Source organism: Brassica napus, chromosome A9 (genome assembly GCF_020379485.1).
Source record: "Brassica napus cultivar Da-Ae chromosome A9, Da-Ae, whole genome shotgun sequence".
Taxonomy (NCBI): Eukaryota; Viridiplantae; Streptophyta; class Magnoliopsida; order Brassicales; family Brassicaceae; genus Brassica; species Brassica napus.
Genome location: NC_063442.1, coordinates 25,770,998 through 25,792,050, shown reverse-complemented (window position 1 = coordinate 25,792,050; position 21,053 = coordinate 25,770,998). Strand labels below are relative to the sequence as shown.

At 36.7% G+C, this 21,053-nt stretch overlaps 1 protein-coding gene and 1 long non-coding RNA gene across 4 annotated transcripts; one reads left to right on the top strand and one right to left on the bottom strand.

Moving 5' to 3' along the window:
- The first annotated feature begins 3,617 nt into the window (after positions 1-3,617).
- On the top strand, positions 3,618-7,438 carry LOC106435123 (extra-large guanine nucleotide-binding protein 3). Of its 2 annotated transcripts, none has more exons than XM_013875979.3 (7): positions 3,618-3,863; positions 4,166-5,272; positions 5,362-5,466; positions 5,543-5,722; positions 5,809-5,983; positions 6,213-6,469; positions 6,546-7,438. In XM_013875979.3, exons 2-7 carry the CDS (start codon positions 4,241-4,243, stop codon positions 7,302-7,304), a joined length of 2,508 nt encoding a protein of 835 aa, XP_013731433.2. In that variant the 5' UTR covers positions 3,618-3,863; positions 4,166-4,240; the 3' UTR covers positions 7,305-7,438. The 2 variants fall into 2 exon arrangements, with proteins under 2 accessions (XP_013731433.2, XP_048595012.1); XM_048739055.1 differs by having other exon boundaries at positions 3,651-3,863; positions 4,239-5,272.
- Positions 7,439-14,309: 6,871 nt separating this feature from the next.
- Positions 14,310-18,072, bottom strand: LOC106443224. Of its 2 annotated transcripts, none has more exons than XR_001287981.3 (7): positions 17,216-18,072; positions 16,807-17,120; positions 16,643-16,718; positions 16,253-16,342; positions 16,062-16,175; positions 15,086-15,977; positions 14,310-14,942 (listed from the first exon to the last, which is right to left on the bottom strand). It is a non-coding gene; the product is annotated as an uncharacterized LOC106443224 (long non-coding RNA). The 2 variants fall into 2 exon arrangements; XR_001287980.3 differs by having other exon boundaries at positions 14,336-14,942; positions 16,062-16,169; positions 17,216-18,048.
- Positions 18,073-21,053: the final 2,981 nt, after the last annotated feature.

Below are 21,053 nucleotides of genomic sequence, written 5' to 3'. Positions count from 1 at the left end.
CCTAAAAAGGAAAATTGTAAATATCTATAGAGCCAAGTGCGCTTTGAAATTTGTTGGTAACCAAATTGAGTCCTAAACACTTCATATAGTTCACAATACTCTTAACAATCGCCTAAGAAGAACAATATAGCTGCTGGGAGAGCATCGAGTGCACGGAGATGAAGCCCAATCTGAGCCACAATAGCAGTCAAACAAAGATCAGAGGTAGAAGAGAATATGAAGCCTTTGACCGGGACAGTCTTTCAAGTAAAGCACTACACATATTACAGCGTCCCAATGTGCTTGTCGAGGTGCTTGCATTAACTGAGCGAGGATATTGACGACAGTAACTCAATTCGGGACGAGCCAGGGCTAGATAAATAAGCATGATCAATAAAACCACATTTTGAAATGATATTAAGTCAATTTTTCATATGCCAGAGAGGTATGCCATCTGGTCCACAAACTATTTCTATGCCCAAAAAGTATTTCAAAATACCAAAATCTATAATGAGAAACATGTGCTGAGATAATCTTTGAACTTGTGATCACCAAATCATCAACCATATATAAGGATACGAAGGACAGTACTGCCAAAACCCCGAATGAATAACGCAATAGAGAGCTTTGAGAACCAACAACGAGGTGCTTGACATAGCCCATATATGGATTTGTGCAGCCTACATACGTGAAAGGAATTCGAGGGCTGAAAACCTGGTGCAGGTTTCATATAGATTTCTACCTTAGGATTCATCGTGTGTAGAAAACCGCCGTGGACATCCATTTGATGAAGTTTCTAACCTTTAGTGGCTGCAACTTCAAGAAGTATGTGAATCGTATTCATCTTTATGACCAGTGCAAAATAGTATCCTCTTTCTTCTTGAAAATTTCCCATGACTACCAATCTTGCCTTATGATGCCCAACAGAACCATCAACATTATACTTGATACGATAAACCCATTTGTACATTTCCAGGAGGTAAGTGTTATAAGGACCGTGTCTTATGCTCCTCAAGAACGTCCACTTATGTTTCCATTGCTCAAGTCTCCATGCCAAACTTTGAGCTTCACTACATCACTAAAGTGAATAGGTTCATCTCCGAGAGTAATGGCAGCAAGGAAAGCTATGTGACGTTGGAGAAGCCATTATTAGTTCAAAAATAGCAATGGGATAGAGAGACGTATCAGAAGAAGCTGATGTGGAGTGAGTGGAGTCGAGAACAATGTTTATATCAAATTAAGCAGAGTATGTCACATATGGCTTAAGATGAGTACAAGGAATCTTATACCACATGCCTCTGCCAAGTCGGTAAGTTTGAGGAATATATTGTTGTGGTCCAAGCCGATTTTTATCTAAAGGAGTGGTATCTGTTCAGGAAGAATTTCGGGTGTCGTAGGATATCTTTAATTTGAATTCGAAGAATGGATTATGATTATGCTCTTCCAAAGTTTCAGCACTCACTCTGTCATTGTTAATTCAAATAGGGATAGCAATGTCGAGATCGTCGAAGACCTCAATCTGTGGAGGAGAAGGAGAAACTTGTATGATTGACGAAGGAGCATAAGGACTGTTTGAGGCAAAAGTAAATGATGTTTCTGGAAACAAACAAATAATTTCCTTTGAGTCGAGTACTCGCCAGCCGCTTTGACCAAGAGTGTACAAGATGAAAATGCGAGTGTGTGAGCTGTTGATCATCTAAATTCCCAACAAATGGGGATTGCTCATGGACCCAATTGGTGGAAACGATGCAATTACAATCCTCAATGACATTCTCCAACTAAGCCAGCCATATAAGCAGTACACCTTCCATTATGTGCCAAGACAATTAACTACTTAATGGATAACGCTAACAAAGAAATCTGAGTAGATAATGAAAGTTATATTTTGGTCATATAACTAGCAAATATCGGTAAGACATCTTTTCAAAAACAAAATATCGGTAAAATATTTTTTTATATTTAAAGATTAATGATAAAAGGTTGACAAAACACAAAAAGAAAAACAACCCAAAAATATTAAAATTAATTAAATTATTGAAATATACACTAGTTTTGTTCGTGGTTAACTCAATACTCAATAACTCTGGAAGTAATCCGGTCAATGAATATGCCAAGATGCACTAGTGTAGTAAATTAAATTGGAGAAATTGTTTTTTCAGAGCAAAAAAATGATAACCATGTTCTTTTATACTAATATATATTTTGTGTCATTTTTGTCTATAATACTTTTTAATATTTTTGAAAATAAATTTAATAAATAGTTTTACAAACAAAAAAAAAATTGGAAAAATAGTAACTATTGATAAAATACTTATATGAACTTAGTGGTATTTTTTTCAGTTCTAAAAAATGTTTAAATCATAATTTTCAGATTATATTCTAAATAAAGTAGAAATGACATTCTACGAAGTAGAAAACGAAATCCACTTTTTTTCATTGAATCTACAACGTTTAGAATATGTGATCTACGTAAATAAGAGTATTATAAAAATATTTAGAATACACATTCCGCGCTTAATCTACCGATCTAAAATCTTTAAAAATCAAAATCTACACATTAATATAAATCTTAAACATGTAGAAACAGACTTCTACAGATTTACTGTAAATCTAAAACATGTAGAAATTAAAATCTACACATTACTATAATTCTAAAAACATGTAGAAACCGATTTCTACATATTATTGGTTGTTGCATTTTAATGGATTTGAAAATCCGAACTAAATCTAGTGTTATTGGTTCTGTGATTTTCAAATATGTATTAAAATCAGGTGTTATTGGTTTAATGATTCATAAATTCTATATCAAATCAAGTGTTATTCAATCGTACGGATTTACTAATACATTTGATTTTATAATGGATTTGAATGGATTTGTTTGGATTTTTTAGTTAAAAATACAAAGACTCAAATCCGAGGGAAAACCTCCAGATTTGCATATTTTACTTGGATTTATAAATACTGTATAGATTTATAAATCAATCAAAATATATAAACCAATAACACATAGATGTATTCTACGGATAAGAAATCAATTCGTAAAAATATGGAAACAAAATATTTGAGAATATTCACTTTCATATTTTTAAAAATTCCATTAAAAAAGCAAAAAAAAAAACAAAAAAAAAAGTGGTAACTTTCTTCTCACGCCGTCTTCTATATTCCATTGATTGTTCACAAAATTTTCACATTATTTCTACCATGATTCATATCTATGCTTCCACAGATTGATCGGTCTATAATTCGAGATCGGTCGATCCTGTATGAAATCGATCTTTGCCGATCGAGTGAAATGGACCAGGTCGATCAGTATATGCTCTACATTTTTTTTGTTCTGCATAATAATGAGGATCGATCGATCCGTTCGACCTTGTAATTTCGGATCGATTGATCCCGCTTGATCGAACTCATTATTTATTATATTTAAAAATTGCAATTTTAAAATTATTATTGTAATTTTAAAAATAATTAGTCTAATGAAACATAAAATATATGAAATTAGTGTAAAATGATATAAAAAAAAGACAATTTTTCCTAAATTAAATAGGACATTGCCACATAATAAATGCGCGTATATGTGCGCGTGGGGGTTAAAAGAGTGTCGTAAGAACCAAATAATTAGATTGGTCGTGAAAGAGTGAATCACTCGCAAGAAAGTGGGGCGTGTAGACCCACGCACTCTTACAGAAGCCCGTCTCCATCGTCACGAACTACATATGTATGTACGACACACTCGTGGGTCCTTTTCTCGATTCATCTCTCTCTCTCTATAGATTTCACCGTCTCTCTGGCCTTTCCTTTCTCCAGTTTCTCTAACAGGAATCAAACACAGATCTCTGAGTTCGTCTTCTCAGATTCAACTTCGACTTTTTGTTCGTCAAAAAGTAAGTTTTTTTCCATCATCTTTTACAAAAGATCTATTCTGTTCTGTTTGCTTTAATTGGTGGCTTTCTCTTCTTCTTCCTCCTGACAAATTCATTTTGTCATGAATATTTTTTATTAATCAAGTGGGTTTGGTAAGATGTGGTTGAATAATTTTCCAGACAATTGATTTGACCATGAATTCGTCAAAATGCTATTTCCTTTTTTAGGTTGCATGAACCGTCCATTTTTATTTGCTGGCTATTTGACTTATAATAATAATGTGATGTTGATTTGATAAATAACACATATTCCTTTTTTTTAGGTTTGTGTCTGAAAAAAATCTGAAGAACAAACCACATGGTGATCTGATTTGGCGGCTCTTCTTGTAAAAATAGTTATGGAGAAAGATGAAGGAGAAAGCTGGAAAGAAATGGTGAGAAAGATGCTCCCTCCTGGAGCTCCTTTACCCGAAGATCCATCTGAATTCGATTACTCCATAGCCATGGAGTACACAGGTCCTACTCCTGTACAAGACATCCCTAGAGTTTCACCTGTTGATGTTAACAACCCCATCCCATTGCCTGTCTCTCGTATGGCCGGAGGAGTCACCAGCTCTTCAGGTCGGAGCCCTACTAGAGGTTCACCTGCTAGCTCCGACTCTGTGGTCTCCGTCTTGCGTAACAACCCTGATGAATCATCCTCCTCCGGCTCAGCTTCTGTTTCACCAGTCAGCCAAAACGGGACTGAGGTTCGCAGACCGGTTGTTAAATTTAAACCTGTTGTCGTTGATCATGTTCGGATTGATAGCAAAGACGCTGCAGAGGAGGAGACAGATAGGGAGAGGAAGGTTCATGAGTGTACTAATAGACGGAGAAAGAAGAAGAAGAGAGAGTGTTATAGATGCGGAAAAGCGAAATGGGAACATAAGGAGACGTGTATAGTGTGCGATGACAAGTACTGTGGGAACTGTGTGCTTAGAGCGATGGGTTCGATGCCTGAAGGAAGGAAATGTGTTAGCTGCATAGGACAAGCTATTGACGAATCTAAACGGTCTAAGTTAGGGAAACATTCGAAAGTGTTGTCTAAATTGCTTAGTCCTTTGGAAGTCAAACAGATCATGAAGGCGGAGAAGGAGTGTGCAGCTAATCAGCTGAGACCTGAGCAGCTTATCGTGAATGGCTGTCCGTTAAAGCCTGAGGAAATGGATGAGCTGCTTAACTGTCCTTTACCTCCCGAGAAGTTGAAACCGGGTAGATATTGGTACGACAAAGAGTCTGGTCTATGGGGTAAAGAAGGAGAGAAACCAGACAGAGTCATAAGCTCGAATTTGACCTTCATGGGGAAGCTATGTCCGCACGCGAGCAATGGGAACACGCAAGTTTATATTAACGGTAGAGAGATCACAAAGGTTGAACTAAGGATCTTGAAGGTACCTTCCTTTTGAATCTTGTCCTGTTATTTAAAGTGTCACTTAACAATCCTTTACAAACCTTGCGTGTGCTGTGTTATATATCTCAGCTAGCAAATGTACAGTGTCCACGTGATACTCATTTTTGGGTGTATGAAGATGGGCGTTACGAGGAAGAAGGGCAGAATAATATTAGAGGAAACATCTGGGAGAAGGCAATCTTACAAAGTTTGGCTGTTTTTTGTAAGAAGCATCGACAAGTATTAAGTTTTTTTTTTTTGGCTTAAACAGGCATCTACGAGGTTAATGTGTGCGTTGTTTTCTTTACCTGTACCTCACGGACAACCACGAGGAATGGTACAACCATCGAGCAGTTATGCTACTGTTCCCAACTATCTAGAGCATAAGAAGATTCAGAAGCTTCTACTGCTTGGTATCGAAGGGTCTGGAACCAGCACTATCTTCAAACAGGTAATGTGTAAATAGATGTCATGTAGGAAAAAAAGAAGAAGAAAAATAGAGAGATTGAGTAGCCTTTTGTTGTTGATTTGAAACAGGCCAAGTTTTTGTATGGAAACAAGTTTTCAGTGGAGGAGCTTCAAGAGATTAAGCTGATGGTACAGAGCAATATGTATAGATATCTCAGTATACTACTTGATGGAAGAGAACGGTTCGAAGAGGAAGCTTTATCTCATATGAGAGGTGTAAACGCCATTGAAGGAGATTCAGGAGGTACTATTCTTGCAGTAGTAAATAATACTCCCTCATTTTCTTATTAATTGTTACAAAATAAATGGCTTTTTATATTATCAGTATAAAATTTATTAATTTTCTGTTGCTTGAGATTCAGGAGGTATTATTTTTTTTAATATGTGTGTATAAATATAAAACAATATTTAAAATGAAACTAAGGGAGTAAAAGTTTGTCAGTTTCTTGATTTTCTTGAAATGTTCTTTGCAGGTGAGGAATCAAAGGACGATGGAACTAATGCTACACCGCAGTGTGTGTATACATTGAACCCGAGGTTGAAGCATTTCTCGGATTGGCTTCTAGATATCATAGCAACTGGTGATCTCGACGCCTTCTTCCCAGCTGCAACACGTGAGTACGCTCCCTTGGTTGAGGAAGTGTGGAAAGATCCAGCGATACAAGCCACATACAGACGGAAAGACGAGCTTCATTTCCTTCCTGATGTTTCAGAATACTTCTTGAGCCGGGTACATACATAACTCAGGGTTTATGGTTTCGTTTCATATAGTTTTCAAATGTTAAATCTTAAGCTTTCATTTGCAGGCTATGGAAGTGTCGAGCAACGAGTACGAGCCTTCAGAGAGAGATATCGTATACGCGGAAGGTGTTACACAGGGAAATGGATTAGCTTACATGGAATTTTGTCTCAACGAACAGAGTCCAATGTCTGAATCTTACCCGGAGAACCCTGATGATGTCTTGTCACCTTCTCAGCCTAAGTACCAGCTGATACGAGTAAACGCAAAGGGGATGAACGATAGCTGCAAATGGGTAGAGATGTTCGAAGACGTACGAGCAGTCATCTTCTGCGTCAGCTTAAGCGACTACGATCAGATCAGTATCACACCTGGAACAGTTCATTACCAGAACAAGATGATACAAAGCAAGGAGCTTTTCGAGTCGATGGTTAAGCATCCGTGTTTCAGAGACACCCCTTTTATCTTGATCTTGAACAAGTACGATCTCTTCGAGGAGAAGCTAAGCCGCGTGCCGTTGACGTCTTGTGATTGGTTCAGCGACTTCTGTCCCGTGAGGACGAACAACAATGTGCAGTCGCTTGGTTACCAAGCTTACTTTTATGTCGCCATGAAGTTCAAGCTTCTTTACGCGTCTCTCACGGGTCAGAAGCTGTTTGTGTGGCAAGCTAGGGCTAGGGACCGAGCCAATGTGGATGAAGGGTTTAAGTATGTGAGAGAGGTTTTGAAATGGGATGAAGAGAAGGAAGAGTGTTATTTAAATGGTGGAGAAGATTCGTATTACAGTACTGATATGAGTTCTTCGCCGTATGTTAGACCTGACTAGTGAAGGAGGAATCTCTTTATTGATTACTAGGGTCGGTCTATGCTACGCCCATAATATGTGTTACATGTGATGTATGTGCTATATTTTTGTATGTTTACGTTGAATGTGTTTTATGTTAGTATTTGCAAGATAAATATATATATTGGTATATAAAATTTTTGAATTATTTATATAAATATTAAAATGATGTGATATATATAGATGATATATTATTTTTTTTCTTGAAAAATATTTAATAATATAATTTAACTTATTAATTATATTATTTGCTATAAATTATGTTAAGAAAATTATGATTCAGAATGCTATTTGAATTTAATATATATGATTGATTATAAAATATTTTAGACTACTAAATTTATTACTACCAAAATTATTAAAAATATTACTTATTATGAAATTACTTTGATTTTTTAAAATGTCACTGATGATTAAATTGTTTGTGGACTATTAAGTGTTGTATTGAAATATATTTAAATGAATAAGAAATAAGATAAACTTCAAAAAAATAAAGATGGTGTGTATTTGTGGTGCTTTACTTGATTATATGTTCTAATGAAAAGAAAGTAAACTCAACTATATACAATAATCACAAAGAATTATGAAAAGAGAAAAGAAAGAATGAGATGTATTAAATTTAAAAACAACCAAAGTTATCAATTGCTAGATAAGATCTTATATTTTAGAAATTATACATTACTAACAAATATATGAGAAATGTGTAGAACTGTTGAAATTTATGAGTGTTTGTCTCATGTCAAGATAGTATTCAGTTAACTTGTAACTGAATCTCCTTCAACCACACAATAGGAACTCACCATTCAAGATCAGAGACAACCAACTTGTGATTGAATCTTCACACAAAGCATAAATATAACCAAGAATCCTAGACAGTAAATTGATTATATAAAGTAGAGAATCTCTAGTTTGAATCTAATCCTTGAGAAGTAACACAATACTTTAGAGTTTGTGCACTTAAGATGAATGAGATTTAGAATCAGTAAGCTAGAGTTTAAGAAGAGATAAAGAAGAGTTTAAAGTGAGTTTTACAAGTATTAGGCTGCCTTAAGAGAAAGAGAGTTAAGGCAGCCTCTAAACCATAACTCTAAACTCCTTACATTGTGAATATTGTTTTGACACAAGCAAGGGAGAGAGAGCCACAAAATTAGACTGAAGAAACTTGTATTGGTACTTGATAATATGTTACAAGTGATGGAGAAGCCTTTAAATAGGCAAGACATATGATTAAGCAATTACTAAGCAAGATAAACATAAACAAATAATTCTGTAGGGAATGAGATGAGACCAAAGGAGAATATGGACAAGGGAAGGCAGGACCAGATGAGGAAAAAGAGACATGAGAGAGGTTGGCACAACCTGCTTGAGTGAAAGTGACAAGTCCAGCTGCTTCTCCAAAGCAACACATGTGACTTCTTCTTGTTTAATTCAGACCAGATCATTTCTTTTGAATTCAAACAGGTTACCTTGACTTCTTAGAGGTTCCCAACGTCCATATTAGTCTCCACAACTCAATCCTTGCCTCAGTTTTCCTGTCCATGATTTTTTGTCCATGATTTCTTGTCCATGATTTCTTGTCCATGATCTCCTCTCCATGATTTCCTGTCCATGATCTCCTGTCCATGATCTTCTGTCCATAATCAATCAGGTTATTCATGTCTTTACTCTTGCTTTTTATTGCTTCATGTCAACACTCCCCCTCAAGCTTGACCATAGGAGATCCTTGGGCAAGCTTGGAACTGAGAGTACTTGCCTCATTAAAAACCTAAGTGTAGAAAACCTCATGGGATAAAACCATCACTTAGGGAAAAAGAGTGCAACCACCCTCAGCCTAGGGATTGGCCAGTGGGTTTATGAGTCTTATGATCAAGTTTAGGGACTCATAAACCCTGGATCATAGCCTTACTTCAATGGTAAGCAGGCACCAATGCCTTCCTTGCTTCACACTCAAAACTGTTTGGAAGTCTCAATGTGGCTGGTTCTTTGTCTCCCCCTTTCTTCTGACATCCTGCCATCATCAAAGGGTTTGATCCGCGACCAGACTCTTATCATGAGCTCTAAGTACCTTATTCAAACAATGCACACACACATGGATCAATTCTCAAGGGGCAAACCTATTCAAACAAAAATAAGTATAGTTTTAAGTACTTCCCTTGCATAAGTTTATGAACAATGGACATTGGCTTCTCATATTTAACACCCCTCCTCAAGCTTGACCTGAGAATAAGAGTATGTGGTCAAGCTTGGAAGATGAGAGCCAATGATGATCACCAATGCCTTGAGACCACAGCCCTCTTGGCTTGAAGTTTCATCAACATGGTACTAGCAAACATTCTTGGACTGATTCATAGCTTTCCAATTGAAGGTAACTGTTCTAACTTCATGCCTTGGGATGATCCATAGCTTCCAACCAGAAGGTAACTGTTCTAACTCCATGCCTTGGGCTGATCCATAGCTTCCCAACTGAAGGTAACTGTTCTAACTCCATGTAGAAGCTGATCCATAGCTTCCCAATCAGAAGGTAACTGTTCTAACTCCAAGTTGTTGCTGTCCTTGTTGAATCCTTCTTGCAATGACTTCTAGACATGCCATGGAAGCTCATTTACAGCCCCCCTCAAGCTTGACTCCGAGTATAGGAAAGAGACAAGCTTGATATGAGCTTTTAAGCCACCTGGTGTACTCACAAAATATTTTTCCATGGTCAGGAATATGCATCTTGTGCAGTCTCTAACCAACATAGAAAATCAGTCAAACCAAAACTAAGAAAAGCATCAGTAGACAACAAGAGATCATAACATAGATTTTTACCAAGTTTGATCTTTAAAACACATTTCAAACAAGCAATGGACACATATCCTTTTGATTATATCCTAGCAACAATCTCTGAATCCTAATCATCATGACTAAGTATTCAGGCAACAAGACAATTAATTTTCCTAAGGTCAGAAGCAAGACAATTTTTTTCAAGACAGCTTAACTTCAAGACATTTTGACACCCTTAAGCATATTTTAAACACGATTGTGAGAATGGAGAATTAAGTAACCAGAGAATTAAGTAACCAGAGAATAAGTAGAGAGTAGAGAATGATGTAACCAGAGTATTAGTAGCCAGAGAATGAGAGAATTATGGCGAATAAGTAACCTGAGAATCAGAGAATGAGAGAGTAAAAAATAGAGAGTTTGCTCAAGAGTTCTAATGGACAGAGTTTCGCTCTGTTTTCTTGAGTTTTGCGGAAGCATAAACAGCCAGGAGCATTCAATACTCATCAAGAGTTTGGTGCTTTAGTAGCTGAAACACAATGGACCATTGAACAATTAATTTGCTCACTAATCTTAGACATGTGCCACTAGAATAACTCATGAACTGATGTTTTCTAGGGCTTGCAACAAAATAACTATCAGAATAACACATGAACAAGTGTTTTCTGTGGCTTAGACAACAATAAATCTAATGGATCATAACAAAGAGAAAATAGGTGAGTTTAATCCCAAAGAAGAGCAACTAGGCTCTAATACCATGTTGAATTTCATGAGTGTTTGTCTCATGTCAAGATAGTATTCAGTTAACTTGTAACTGAATCCCCTTCAACCACACAATAGGAACTCACCATTCAAGATCAGGGACAACCAATTTGTGATTGAATCCTCACACAAAGCATAAATATAACCAAGAATCCTAGACAGTAAATTGATTATATATGGCAGAGAATCTCTAGTTTGAATCTAATCCTTGAGAAGTAACACAATACTTTAGAGTTTGTGCACTTAAGATGAATGAGATTTAGAATCAGTAAGCTAGAGTTCAAGAAGAGATAAAGAAGAGTTTAAAGTGAGTTTTACAAGTATTAGGCTGCCTTAAGAGAAAGAGAGTTAAGGCAGCCTCTAAACCATAACTCTCAACTCCTTACATTGTGAATATTGTTTAGACACAAGCAAGGGAGAGAGAGCCACGAAATTAGACTGAAGAAACTTGTATTGATACTTGATAATATGTTACAAGTGATGGAGAAGCCTTTAAATAGGCAAGACACATGATTAAGCAATTACTAAGCAAGATAAACATAAACAAATAATTCTGTAGGGAATGAGATGAGGCCAAAGGAGAATATGGACAAGGGAAGGCAGGACCAGATGAGGAAAAAGGGACATGAGAGAGGTTGGCACAGCCTGCTTGAGTGAAAGTGACAAGTCCAGCTGCTTCTCCAAAGCAACACATGTGACTTCTTCTTGTCTAATTCAGACCAGATCATTTCTTTTGAATTCAAACTGGTTACCTTGACTTCTTAGAGGCTTCCAACGTCCATATTAGTCTCCACAATTCATTCCTTGCCTCAGTTTTCCTGTCCATGATTTCCTGTCCATGATTTCTTGTCCATGTTTTCCTGTCCATGATCTCCTGTCCATGATCTTCTGTCCATGATCAATCAGGTTCTTCATGTCTTTACTCTTGCTTTTTATTGCTTCATGTCAACAAGAACTTCCTAAAATGGTGGTAAGGGGCTTGAGGCTTCCTCGGCCACCACAGCTCCTATTTTTCCTCCATCTAATCATGGTCCATTATATTTCTTGGAAATTTAGAGTTAGTCTTACTGCTCTTCCTAGTCAGGTTACTTAAGAAGGAGCACCCATCTCAAAGCTTAAACCCAAGTCTAAGACAGCAAAACTACTACCAAAAGATATTCCCTTTAGCTTCGTTGACCAATGAACCAGCTTTTTTAACCAATGAACCTGAGAGAAAAGTAGAGACAATAGTCAAATTAGTATTAGCCTCAAACATCTGAGTTGTATTTGCGCTTTGAATATATAAAGACTTACAACCACACGAATCCAAGCTAAACCCTTTAGTCTTCACCATATGTGTATGCACATATAGACGATGGTCTCATAGAATAGTTCAGCTTCCTGGATCATTGATAAAACAAAGAACCATCAATATCATAAAGAAAAAACAATTGTTGTGGTTATCAACGTTGATTTTGTGTCATTTTCTTTTTGAAAAAAAAACTAATTAAAAATACTAAAAAAGATAACTACAGTGAGTACGCCCTAGCTTCATCCTCTCTCTCAGGCACGAAGACCGAGACAGCCGCATCTCCAGAATGAGCTTCCCCTCCAACGCTTTCCCCGGCGACAGCTCCACTCTTTGATGTCATCGTCTCCTCCTCTTAAGTGCCGCCGAGTTTCCCTTCACCGGCGAGAGACTTACTCTGACCAGTTTGAGCCTGCTATGTTGTTTGTCATCCGGCCTCATGTCCCAGCACTGGCGACGCAACCCTTGCAGCTCAAACTCACGTTCTACCCTCGGCGAGTCCCCTCGCTTATGGATCTGAACTCTCGACCTCCGCCGGAGCCTCCGGATCCACCGGATCGAGCCACCCCTTTACAATCCAAAACCTTCACCTTCATCGTACCGTTCGTACCTCAACACGAGCTCGTTTTGGTAGATCCGAAGAACCTTCTGGTTCTCTCGGTCTCTCACTCCTCGTTGGCACCTGCGTGTCACTTCGTCAACCTCCTCGTTTCAACTATACTCAAGCCGAGGACTCTTGAAGTTTTTGTTGTCTCATTGGATGGTTTGAGTCTCACCAGCGCCGGGTCTAGCATCACTTCACCGGCTCCTCTCTCAACAATTTACGTTAATCCGGCGACCGATGTAGGTGGGACTCCACTCCGGCGACCAGATCTGTTCCTTAAAAGTTTGAGAATACAATCATCCTCCAGCCACATCTCTCTTCCTCGCTCCATCCTTTCCATCCCCCATGTCTGCCCTCCTCCGCCCTTCAGATGGTTTAAGCTCAGTAGTATACCGCCTGAAGATTCATGCCATCAACCACCGCAAACATATCTTATCTCACAACTGTCTGTTAATCTGGCGTCCGATGTAGGTGGGAATCCACTCCGGCGTACAGCTTTCAGCCATCTGTTTGTAAATCTGGCGTCCGATGTAGGTGGAAATCCACTCTGGCATCCAGCTCTGAGCCATCAAAAGCTAGTAAGGTCATGTTGTCGATGCACAACTCTCACCTCCTCCTCTGTTGTGGAGAGTACTTCAATACCATGTCTCCTTTCTATGAATGGAGAAAATACCTCGGATTCTTTTCCGAGCTTTAGTTTCAGTTTACTCACTGGTTTGTTACCTTGTGGAGCGGTCTGTACGGGGCCTGAAGGTGCAATCGAGACTACTTCGGTTTTTCTCGTTGGTGAGGACTGTCTCTCAACGTCACTTGTGACTATTTCTCAGCTGTCCGACTTTGTCGTGGAAGCTTTATCGACGCATTCAAGCTTGGTATTGAATTCGTTGTCAACTTCATATGAAGATTTATCATGCTTGTTTCTATTTGCTATTGTAATTCATGAATTGTCTCCAAGAGGATGTTTAATTCCCTCTTGGCTTTGTAGTCCTTGAATTTGAGTTTTAATGAAAGTTTGTGTTTCAAAAAAAAAAAAAAATACTAAAAAATTTACAATTATTACTATAATTTTCATACAAATTATGTTTAATTATAAATAATGATAAATTTAGTATGAAAATGTTAATAAAAAAAATTTACAAACTCAAAAAGGTTGGTATCAATTTAAATTTCGTTACAAATTTAGTATGAAAATGTTAACCTAATCGGCGGTTTGATCAGTTACAAACTCAAAAAGGTTGGTATCAATTTAAATTTCGTTTTCCAAATTCTTTTTTTTTTTTGAATTATACAGAGATATCCTGGCCTCACAGAAGTGATCCAGACTAGTCACGTGTTGCCACGTGTCGGTCTAAATTTAAATTTGGGTGTCCTTAAAATTATTGAAACTTTAGGGTTAAACATCAATTTTGTGGCTCGTTAATACAAATTAATGGATGATTTCAAAATTTTTGTATTGTATTTGTAGTTGATTAGCTCTAAAGCTAAAAGTCAAAATGAAAGATTAAAAAAAAAACTTTAAAACGATGCTCAATGGTCATCGTCATCTATGTTTTTTCTTCTTTCTTTGTTGCATGTTGTAGAGTACCGGAAACTATGTAGCCAAGACCGGATCTAAACATAGCTGGATAAAACATTAGCTTTGGTCCCCAAATTTTTTTAGAGGTTTTCTACATAGGCGTAGATTCTTAATTTGTGATTTTTGTTACTAAGGTTCTTAAAAATGTTTAAGATCTCTACAATCTCAGATCCAGCTCTGGGTATAGCCATCCGCAATGGGCATAGTACTTGGTTAGGTTTTTAAAGAAGAGGAATGCTAGATATTTTCAGAAGAAAGTGAGATATGGTTTTCGCCAGGAAGTGCCACTAAGGTCAAGAGATTTATTAGCATATTTTAGTTATTGTTCATTTAAAGTTGAGGTTCAACAATTTCTTGGGCATTTTTATTGTTTTTCTTTGGTTCAACTGAAGCCTTAGTGTTAAAGTGGCTTTTTTTGCAAAGTACGATCTTAGTAAAAAAATTTAAAAGCTCGATGAGTAGTATCTGTAATTGTAAATGTCACGTAAGAATAATGGATTATATAATGGTTACCCTTTTGAAGAGGCTGGACATATTTCTTTCCCATTCCTTGGGTCAATAACGTAGTCTTCTTGTATAGCTGAGATGGGAAGATACATTAGCTAAATCACCAGACTCAGCATGGAGTAGCTGCGACAACAAAAAATAAGCATGTTGTAAGCGTCCATACTTATTTAAGGTAATGCATGTGATTCAAAAGAAACTTTAATTTAAGCAAAATCTCTAATCCGTAACTCAAATAACATAAAAGGTTTCTTTTGACGACTATATACCTCAGTATTATTTCCTTCTTCACATGTCACGCCAAAACTAAAGATATGATCCACAACAGATCATTAAAAGATGAAAGCTTAGAAAAATCAAATCCCGTAAAAAACGTCCAGATGGTTTATGCATCTCTGGAGTCCTCCATTTATTCTTGCTCCATTTCCAGTGCTTATCTAAGCATGTAGTAGTTAGAACTGTTCTCACTAACATCTAATCAAAAATACAATTTGAGAAACTGAACAGAGAAAAAATCTATAATAATGAGAAAATACCCAAATTTGGTTTTTCTTGGTCCTTCGTAAAGAAATTGTCAAAAGTCATGTATGGAGAATAGTTGATTAGACAGAAGAGATAAAGGATACTTAAATTAGATTTAGTGGGAGGTTTGGGGGCCTTAAATGATAAGGTTTATGTGGAGATTTCAATGTGTTTCAGAAACATTACAATATCAGTAGGAAGGAGGTGGAGCGAGGTAGAGTTAGCAAAGCGACATAGACGGTGAAAACCCTAGTATATACTACCAGTAACATATTTTTTATACACATTACACCAAGGCCTTATTGTTCTAAATGCAAGTGGTCGAAATTTTATTATTTCCCGCAATAATACTTTAGCTTCAATGCTTGTGTGTGTATGTTGCAGTGCTTGACCGTATGGTAAGGTATTTTTTATACACATTACACCAAGGCCTTATTGTTCTAAATGCAAGTAACTGGTCGAAATTTTATTATTTCCCGCAATAATACTTCGGCTTCAATGCTTGTGTGTGTGTATGTTGTAGTGTTTGACAGTATGGTAAGGTAACCTTCTGGGTAGAGATCATCAAACAAAATGTTTGCTCCATTGGAGTTCATACTTCTCCTGAATAAGCTAACTTCTAAGATAGCATTATTAAATCTGCAGAAGAGGAAAAAAACTTCAGCCTTCAGAAATTGAAAAGAAACAAAGGGTTATGTCAAAATCTATGTTACAGGTTCCTACATCTGATGAATGAGTCTTAAGCAATCCAAATCCACAGTCTTTTTCTGATGCTTTTGCATTGCTGCTCACTCTAGCTAGTTTGGACATAAACGCCTCCATCTCTTGTGTCTGCAACTAAAAGAAGTTGTTTCAATTTCAACATTTGTTCATGTTCATATGTTCATGTCTTGTGTGAAAAACATTGTAAGTACCTTAGGCAGAAAGTTTCCAATGTTTTGCACAATGCCTTCCATAGACTTTGAGGCAACATCAAGTATTTCACCTAGCTCTTTAGTCTCAACCTGGTTTTGAGAATCAAATATTCAAGAATTTATTGACCCAAAAGAAAGACAAATGGTATAATAGAATCATTCCTTGGGTCGAATAAAAAAATTAACAACAATTGTTAAGATCCTGATCTTGTTAACCAAAAAGAGAGACAAATCATAATTATTAGAAAACCGAGACATCTACTATGAAATCATGCATCATTCAAATAACAGTATTCAATTGCTACCACTCAAATGATTATAACTATAAGAAACTCATAAAAACCAGTGCCTGTAAGAGGCTAAAGGTACAAAGTGGTAAATAGGATATACCTTCAAAGTCTTCTCTTTTAGATCTGGAAGTGTATCATTAGATGATTCATCAAGGGCATTGACAAATTGCTCATACCTACAAAGTCAGCAACAGTGAGCTGTTTAGTGAACTACGAATCCAGAACAATTATAATACAATTAGAGATCTTGGAAAATTATAATACCAACAAAGTCAGGTGACAAATCTTTTGGCTGTTCATCTTCTGATTCATCAGCTCTTTCCAGCCTAGGAAGAAGCACATGCCTTAACCGAACCAGATCCTCCGCAGCATCGATCGCCGCCTCGAGACACAACGTCACTATGAGCTGCGCATTGGGAAGAGATCGCCGACACAGCTGCAATGCAGACTAAGCGGATAGAAAAGTCGGGATCATGGAGACGAACTGGTGGTGCTACAGCACCCGGTTTTCAAGTCAGCAAGGAGGAGAGAAGGGTTCTTGCCACTCTGCTCTGCCTAAGATCTTGGGGATAATATGACTGCGAGGAATGAGATGATGAAGTTAGCCATTTTACCGAAAAGTTTTGGTGTTTTCACAAAATGAGAGAATGATGTCGAAGGGAAGAAGTCGTACCTTTATATAGGTGTAGATACCGCCTTGTAGAGGAAGATGCCGGAGTTAAGAAGTATGATAATAGCGAGGGATCAGTGACTCGAGACTTACAGACGAATAGAACAGAAGCCAAAATGACGCTACTCAAAGATTCACACAGAGCTCCTTCGAATCGACTCGACTCACTCAATATCTCGAAACTCCATTGTTGTTGTCAGAGAAGGAAGAAGAACGATCTGGTCTCGCAGATCTAAGCAGAACACGAACCCTAGATTTTCGTTGCGACACTTTGGGGAAGACAATCCTTTTCTCTTTGGCTTTGGATGGTGACCAAGGAACGAAAGAGAACACTGAATTCCTTATTGTTTCAAAAAATAATCAGCATTCACAAGGAATAGTTTTTCATTCTTGTTCATTCCTATTTTTTTTTTATAGAGAAATATAGAACAAAAGTATTTCTTGTTAAATTTGATAAAGAACAAGCATTATTTTTCATTCCTGCAATTTTATTCTCATACGTTCCTTTCCTATTCGTTCTCCGTATTCCTGAAAAGGTCACCAGTCAAAACCATTGTATTAGGTTCAATTTTTTGTTGAGTAAAAAGCTAAAGTCCAAATATTTTTCGTGAGGTCCATGAAAAGAAAACACGTGGCAAACTCTCCTTATTTTACTTAATGACGTGTCTCACTCTAGAGAGAGACCAACATTTTTTTATGTGTATAGATTATTGGTTATCTTCTTTCCTTTTTAAGTATGATTATGTTGGAAGAAATAAATTTATTTGTAATTTTTTCTGTTAGATTTGTTTTTTTTGGTTCAGTAGAAATCTTTTATTTGAATTAAAAGGTTTTGTAAATATCATTTGTGGAAGATTTAAACCATAATCTATGTTTTTATAAGATTTTAGATTCAAAGGATCTAAAACCAAAAAATAATAACAATACTATGATTATAATTGTTTTATATGCCACTGTTTGATGCCTTTATAAACTAGACATGTGACTTGCAAATATATCAGTTGTGGAAAATATAAACCATAATCTATGATTACCTTTATAAACTAAATATGTGACTTGTCTTTTTAGAAATAATGGCAAAAGACGAAGAAGAATTGCCACGAGCACTAGCTGCTTTTTTGAAAGTATGGAAGACTTTTGAGTTGATAAGTATGAAGAAGTAGATGCTAAAGCATTTACAAACGACGATGCTGTACACATTCCAGCCTCAATGCCGGAAGAAATCAGGGGACCCAGTGTTCAATTCAGAGTCAACAAATCCTAAGAAACAACATTGGTTCATGTGTTCTATTTATTTGTCTGAGATTTTCTGTGATCTTGTTATTGTCTCCATAATAGTTTCTCTGGTCTTTCTGCTATTCTCAGCTTTGAAAAAGCCACTGAAGATAACTGATAAGCTTCGACATTGTTATTTCAGAAAAAAATGTCTTAGAAGTTAGAACTTGGAGGCTTCAGGAAGAAGTGACATGGATAAGTAGCTGAGCTGGAAGTTTGAAGCTGGTATGTTAGACATCCTCTCGTATTAGGTTTACATATACATAGAGTGATGTGTTCTTGCTTTACGTTGGAGAGAAGATCTCACGTTGAAAATATGAAAGGGACTTGAGTAATTTATAAAAGATTTGTGTCAATCTACTTATCATCAATTGGTTTTAAGTTGAAAGCTCAAGAAATTTGTTATGGTATCAGAGACATGTCAATAGCCTAATCAATTAATCCGGCCGGGACAGTGGTCCGATCAACCCAATAACTGATGGAAGGTTCAGTTCCTACGAGATTGCTAGAATAACATTGTTTCGGAGGGGGTATGATGGATTCTGCGAGATTAATAGTTATATGCACCATTATCTCGAGTGAGAGTGTTGAGAGAAGATCCCATATTGAAAATATGTAAGGAACAAATTTACGCTTGGAAACACAATTTGAGTTTCTAATTTCACTAAAAGACACATTGAATCTTTAACACACTTTCTCATTGCAAATTTACCAGGATAACCTCCAACTAAGCTAAGAGAGATGATGTCTCTCGTTACCTTTTCTTCTAACTAACCAAACTGATCTGCTTTTTTACTTTTTTTTAAAATACAATTTTTTTTTCTCTAACTAATAATCAAACCTTATCTCTTCACTTTATACAAAATCGTGAAAATCCTTTCTCCCCTGACATTTTCTAGATCCATATGTTGAACTCAGACATAAGAGGTTAGAGAGATTGAACCCTAACCTTCTCCATCTGAAACTGTCACTAATACTCTTTTTCACTTTTGCCTTTTCTCGATCTTTTTATCTCGATCTCGGAATCTCAATCTCTATTTCTCAATCTCAGAATCTCGATCTCTATTCCTCGATCTCAATCTCTCCTATGAACGAAACTTAGTCCTGTAAAAACGATGGAGGTTGTGATGGATACCGCAATGAAGGCGGTGGTGGTTATGGAGGTGATGGTGGAAGGCGTGAGTGTGGATACAATGGTGGTGGTTGGTGGAGGTGGCTACTCAAGTGGAGGAGATTGTGGTGGATACAGTGGTGGTGGATACGGTGGAGGAAGCGATGGATACCGCAGTGGAGGCGGTGGTGGTTATGGAGGCTGTGGTGTAAGACGTGAGGGTAGTTACAGTGGTGGTGTAAGTGGCTCCACGCGTCTCCCGTCCACGCATCTCATGTCCACGCGTCTCCCGTCCACGCATCTTTCATCTACACATCTCCCGTCCATGCATCTTTTTTGTCCACAACGAACTTCCATTTACCCCCAGAACCACAGACTCATTCTCTACATATCACCAAACACATCTCAGCCATCTGCACTTAAAGAAACAAAATAATCAAAATCATGAAAATTTTACCCCCTAAAACACATTCTATGTTACCAATTACCTTTAGAGGCACATTGTGTTGGGAGAACATTTTTCCATATCAATTTGTCCAATATTTTGTACATGATACTTAGGCTCGTAAATCCAATATACGATGTACACGATAATGTATCCACAATAAATCTAAACTCTGACCTAATTTGCCTATCCACAACAATTTGTCCACCATAAACACATCCACATGATTTTTGTCTACAAAAACATATATCCACCAATAGATGGTTTGTGAAGTTAATGTTCATTTATTGCAAACAACCAGAAACCAAGTTATGTTTGGTTTATTTTTTTAAACAGATTGCTCGTTAGATTCAAGAAAGGGTATTTTCGTCTCAAAATGGGAGGACCCTACATATAAAGTGTGTTAAAGACACATTGTGAGTAAAGAAAAGACAGAATATGTCTTCCAATGTAACTCTCTCCTTGAGTAATATATACGGGTTACATTAATTAGAGGTGTAGCCTATTTAGGATCTGGTTTTGATACCATGTTAGAATCAAATTTATTATGGGTTCCAACTTAAAATCAACTCGACATTGATTCGCACAAGTGCGCAGGTATTTGTTTTCATATTTATATACGTAAACTTTTGTTCTACATTGTTAATTGTAAATATTCTTAACATTAACCATATTTTCAAACGTTTATGGTTTTTTTTGAACAAAATAATGTTATCGTCAACATGTATGGTCTTCTCCTTCATTTACTTCTTCTACCATTTTTGCAGATAATTTTATAATTTTAAAGTCATATATTTGTCTGCTCTTAGTCCATAAAGCATTGTAGTATATATTTTAAATTATTTTTCACAAACGAAAAATGTATATCAGAAAACAAAGTTGCACATTCTGTTCATAAATTTAGATTGAAAAGTAAACTATGCAATTATAACAAAAAGTAAAATTAAAATTTTAATAAAATATTATGATTTAAATTTCAATTATTCATACTAAAATAAAAGGGTTTGCTC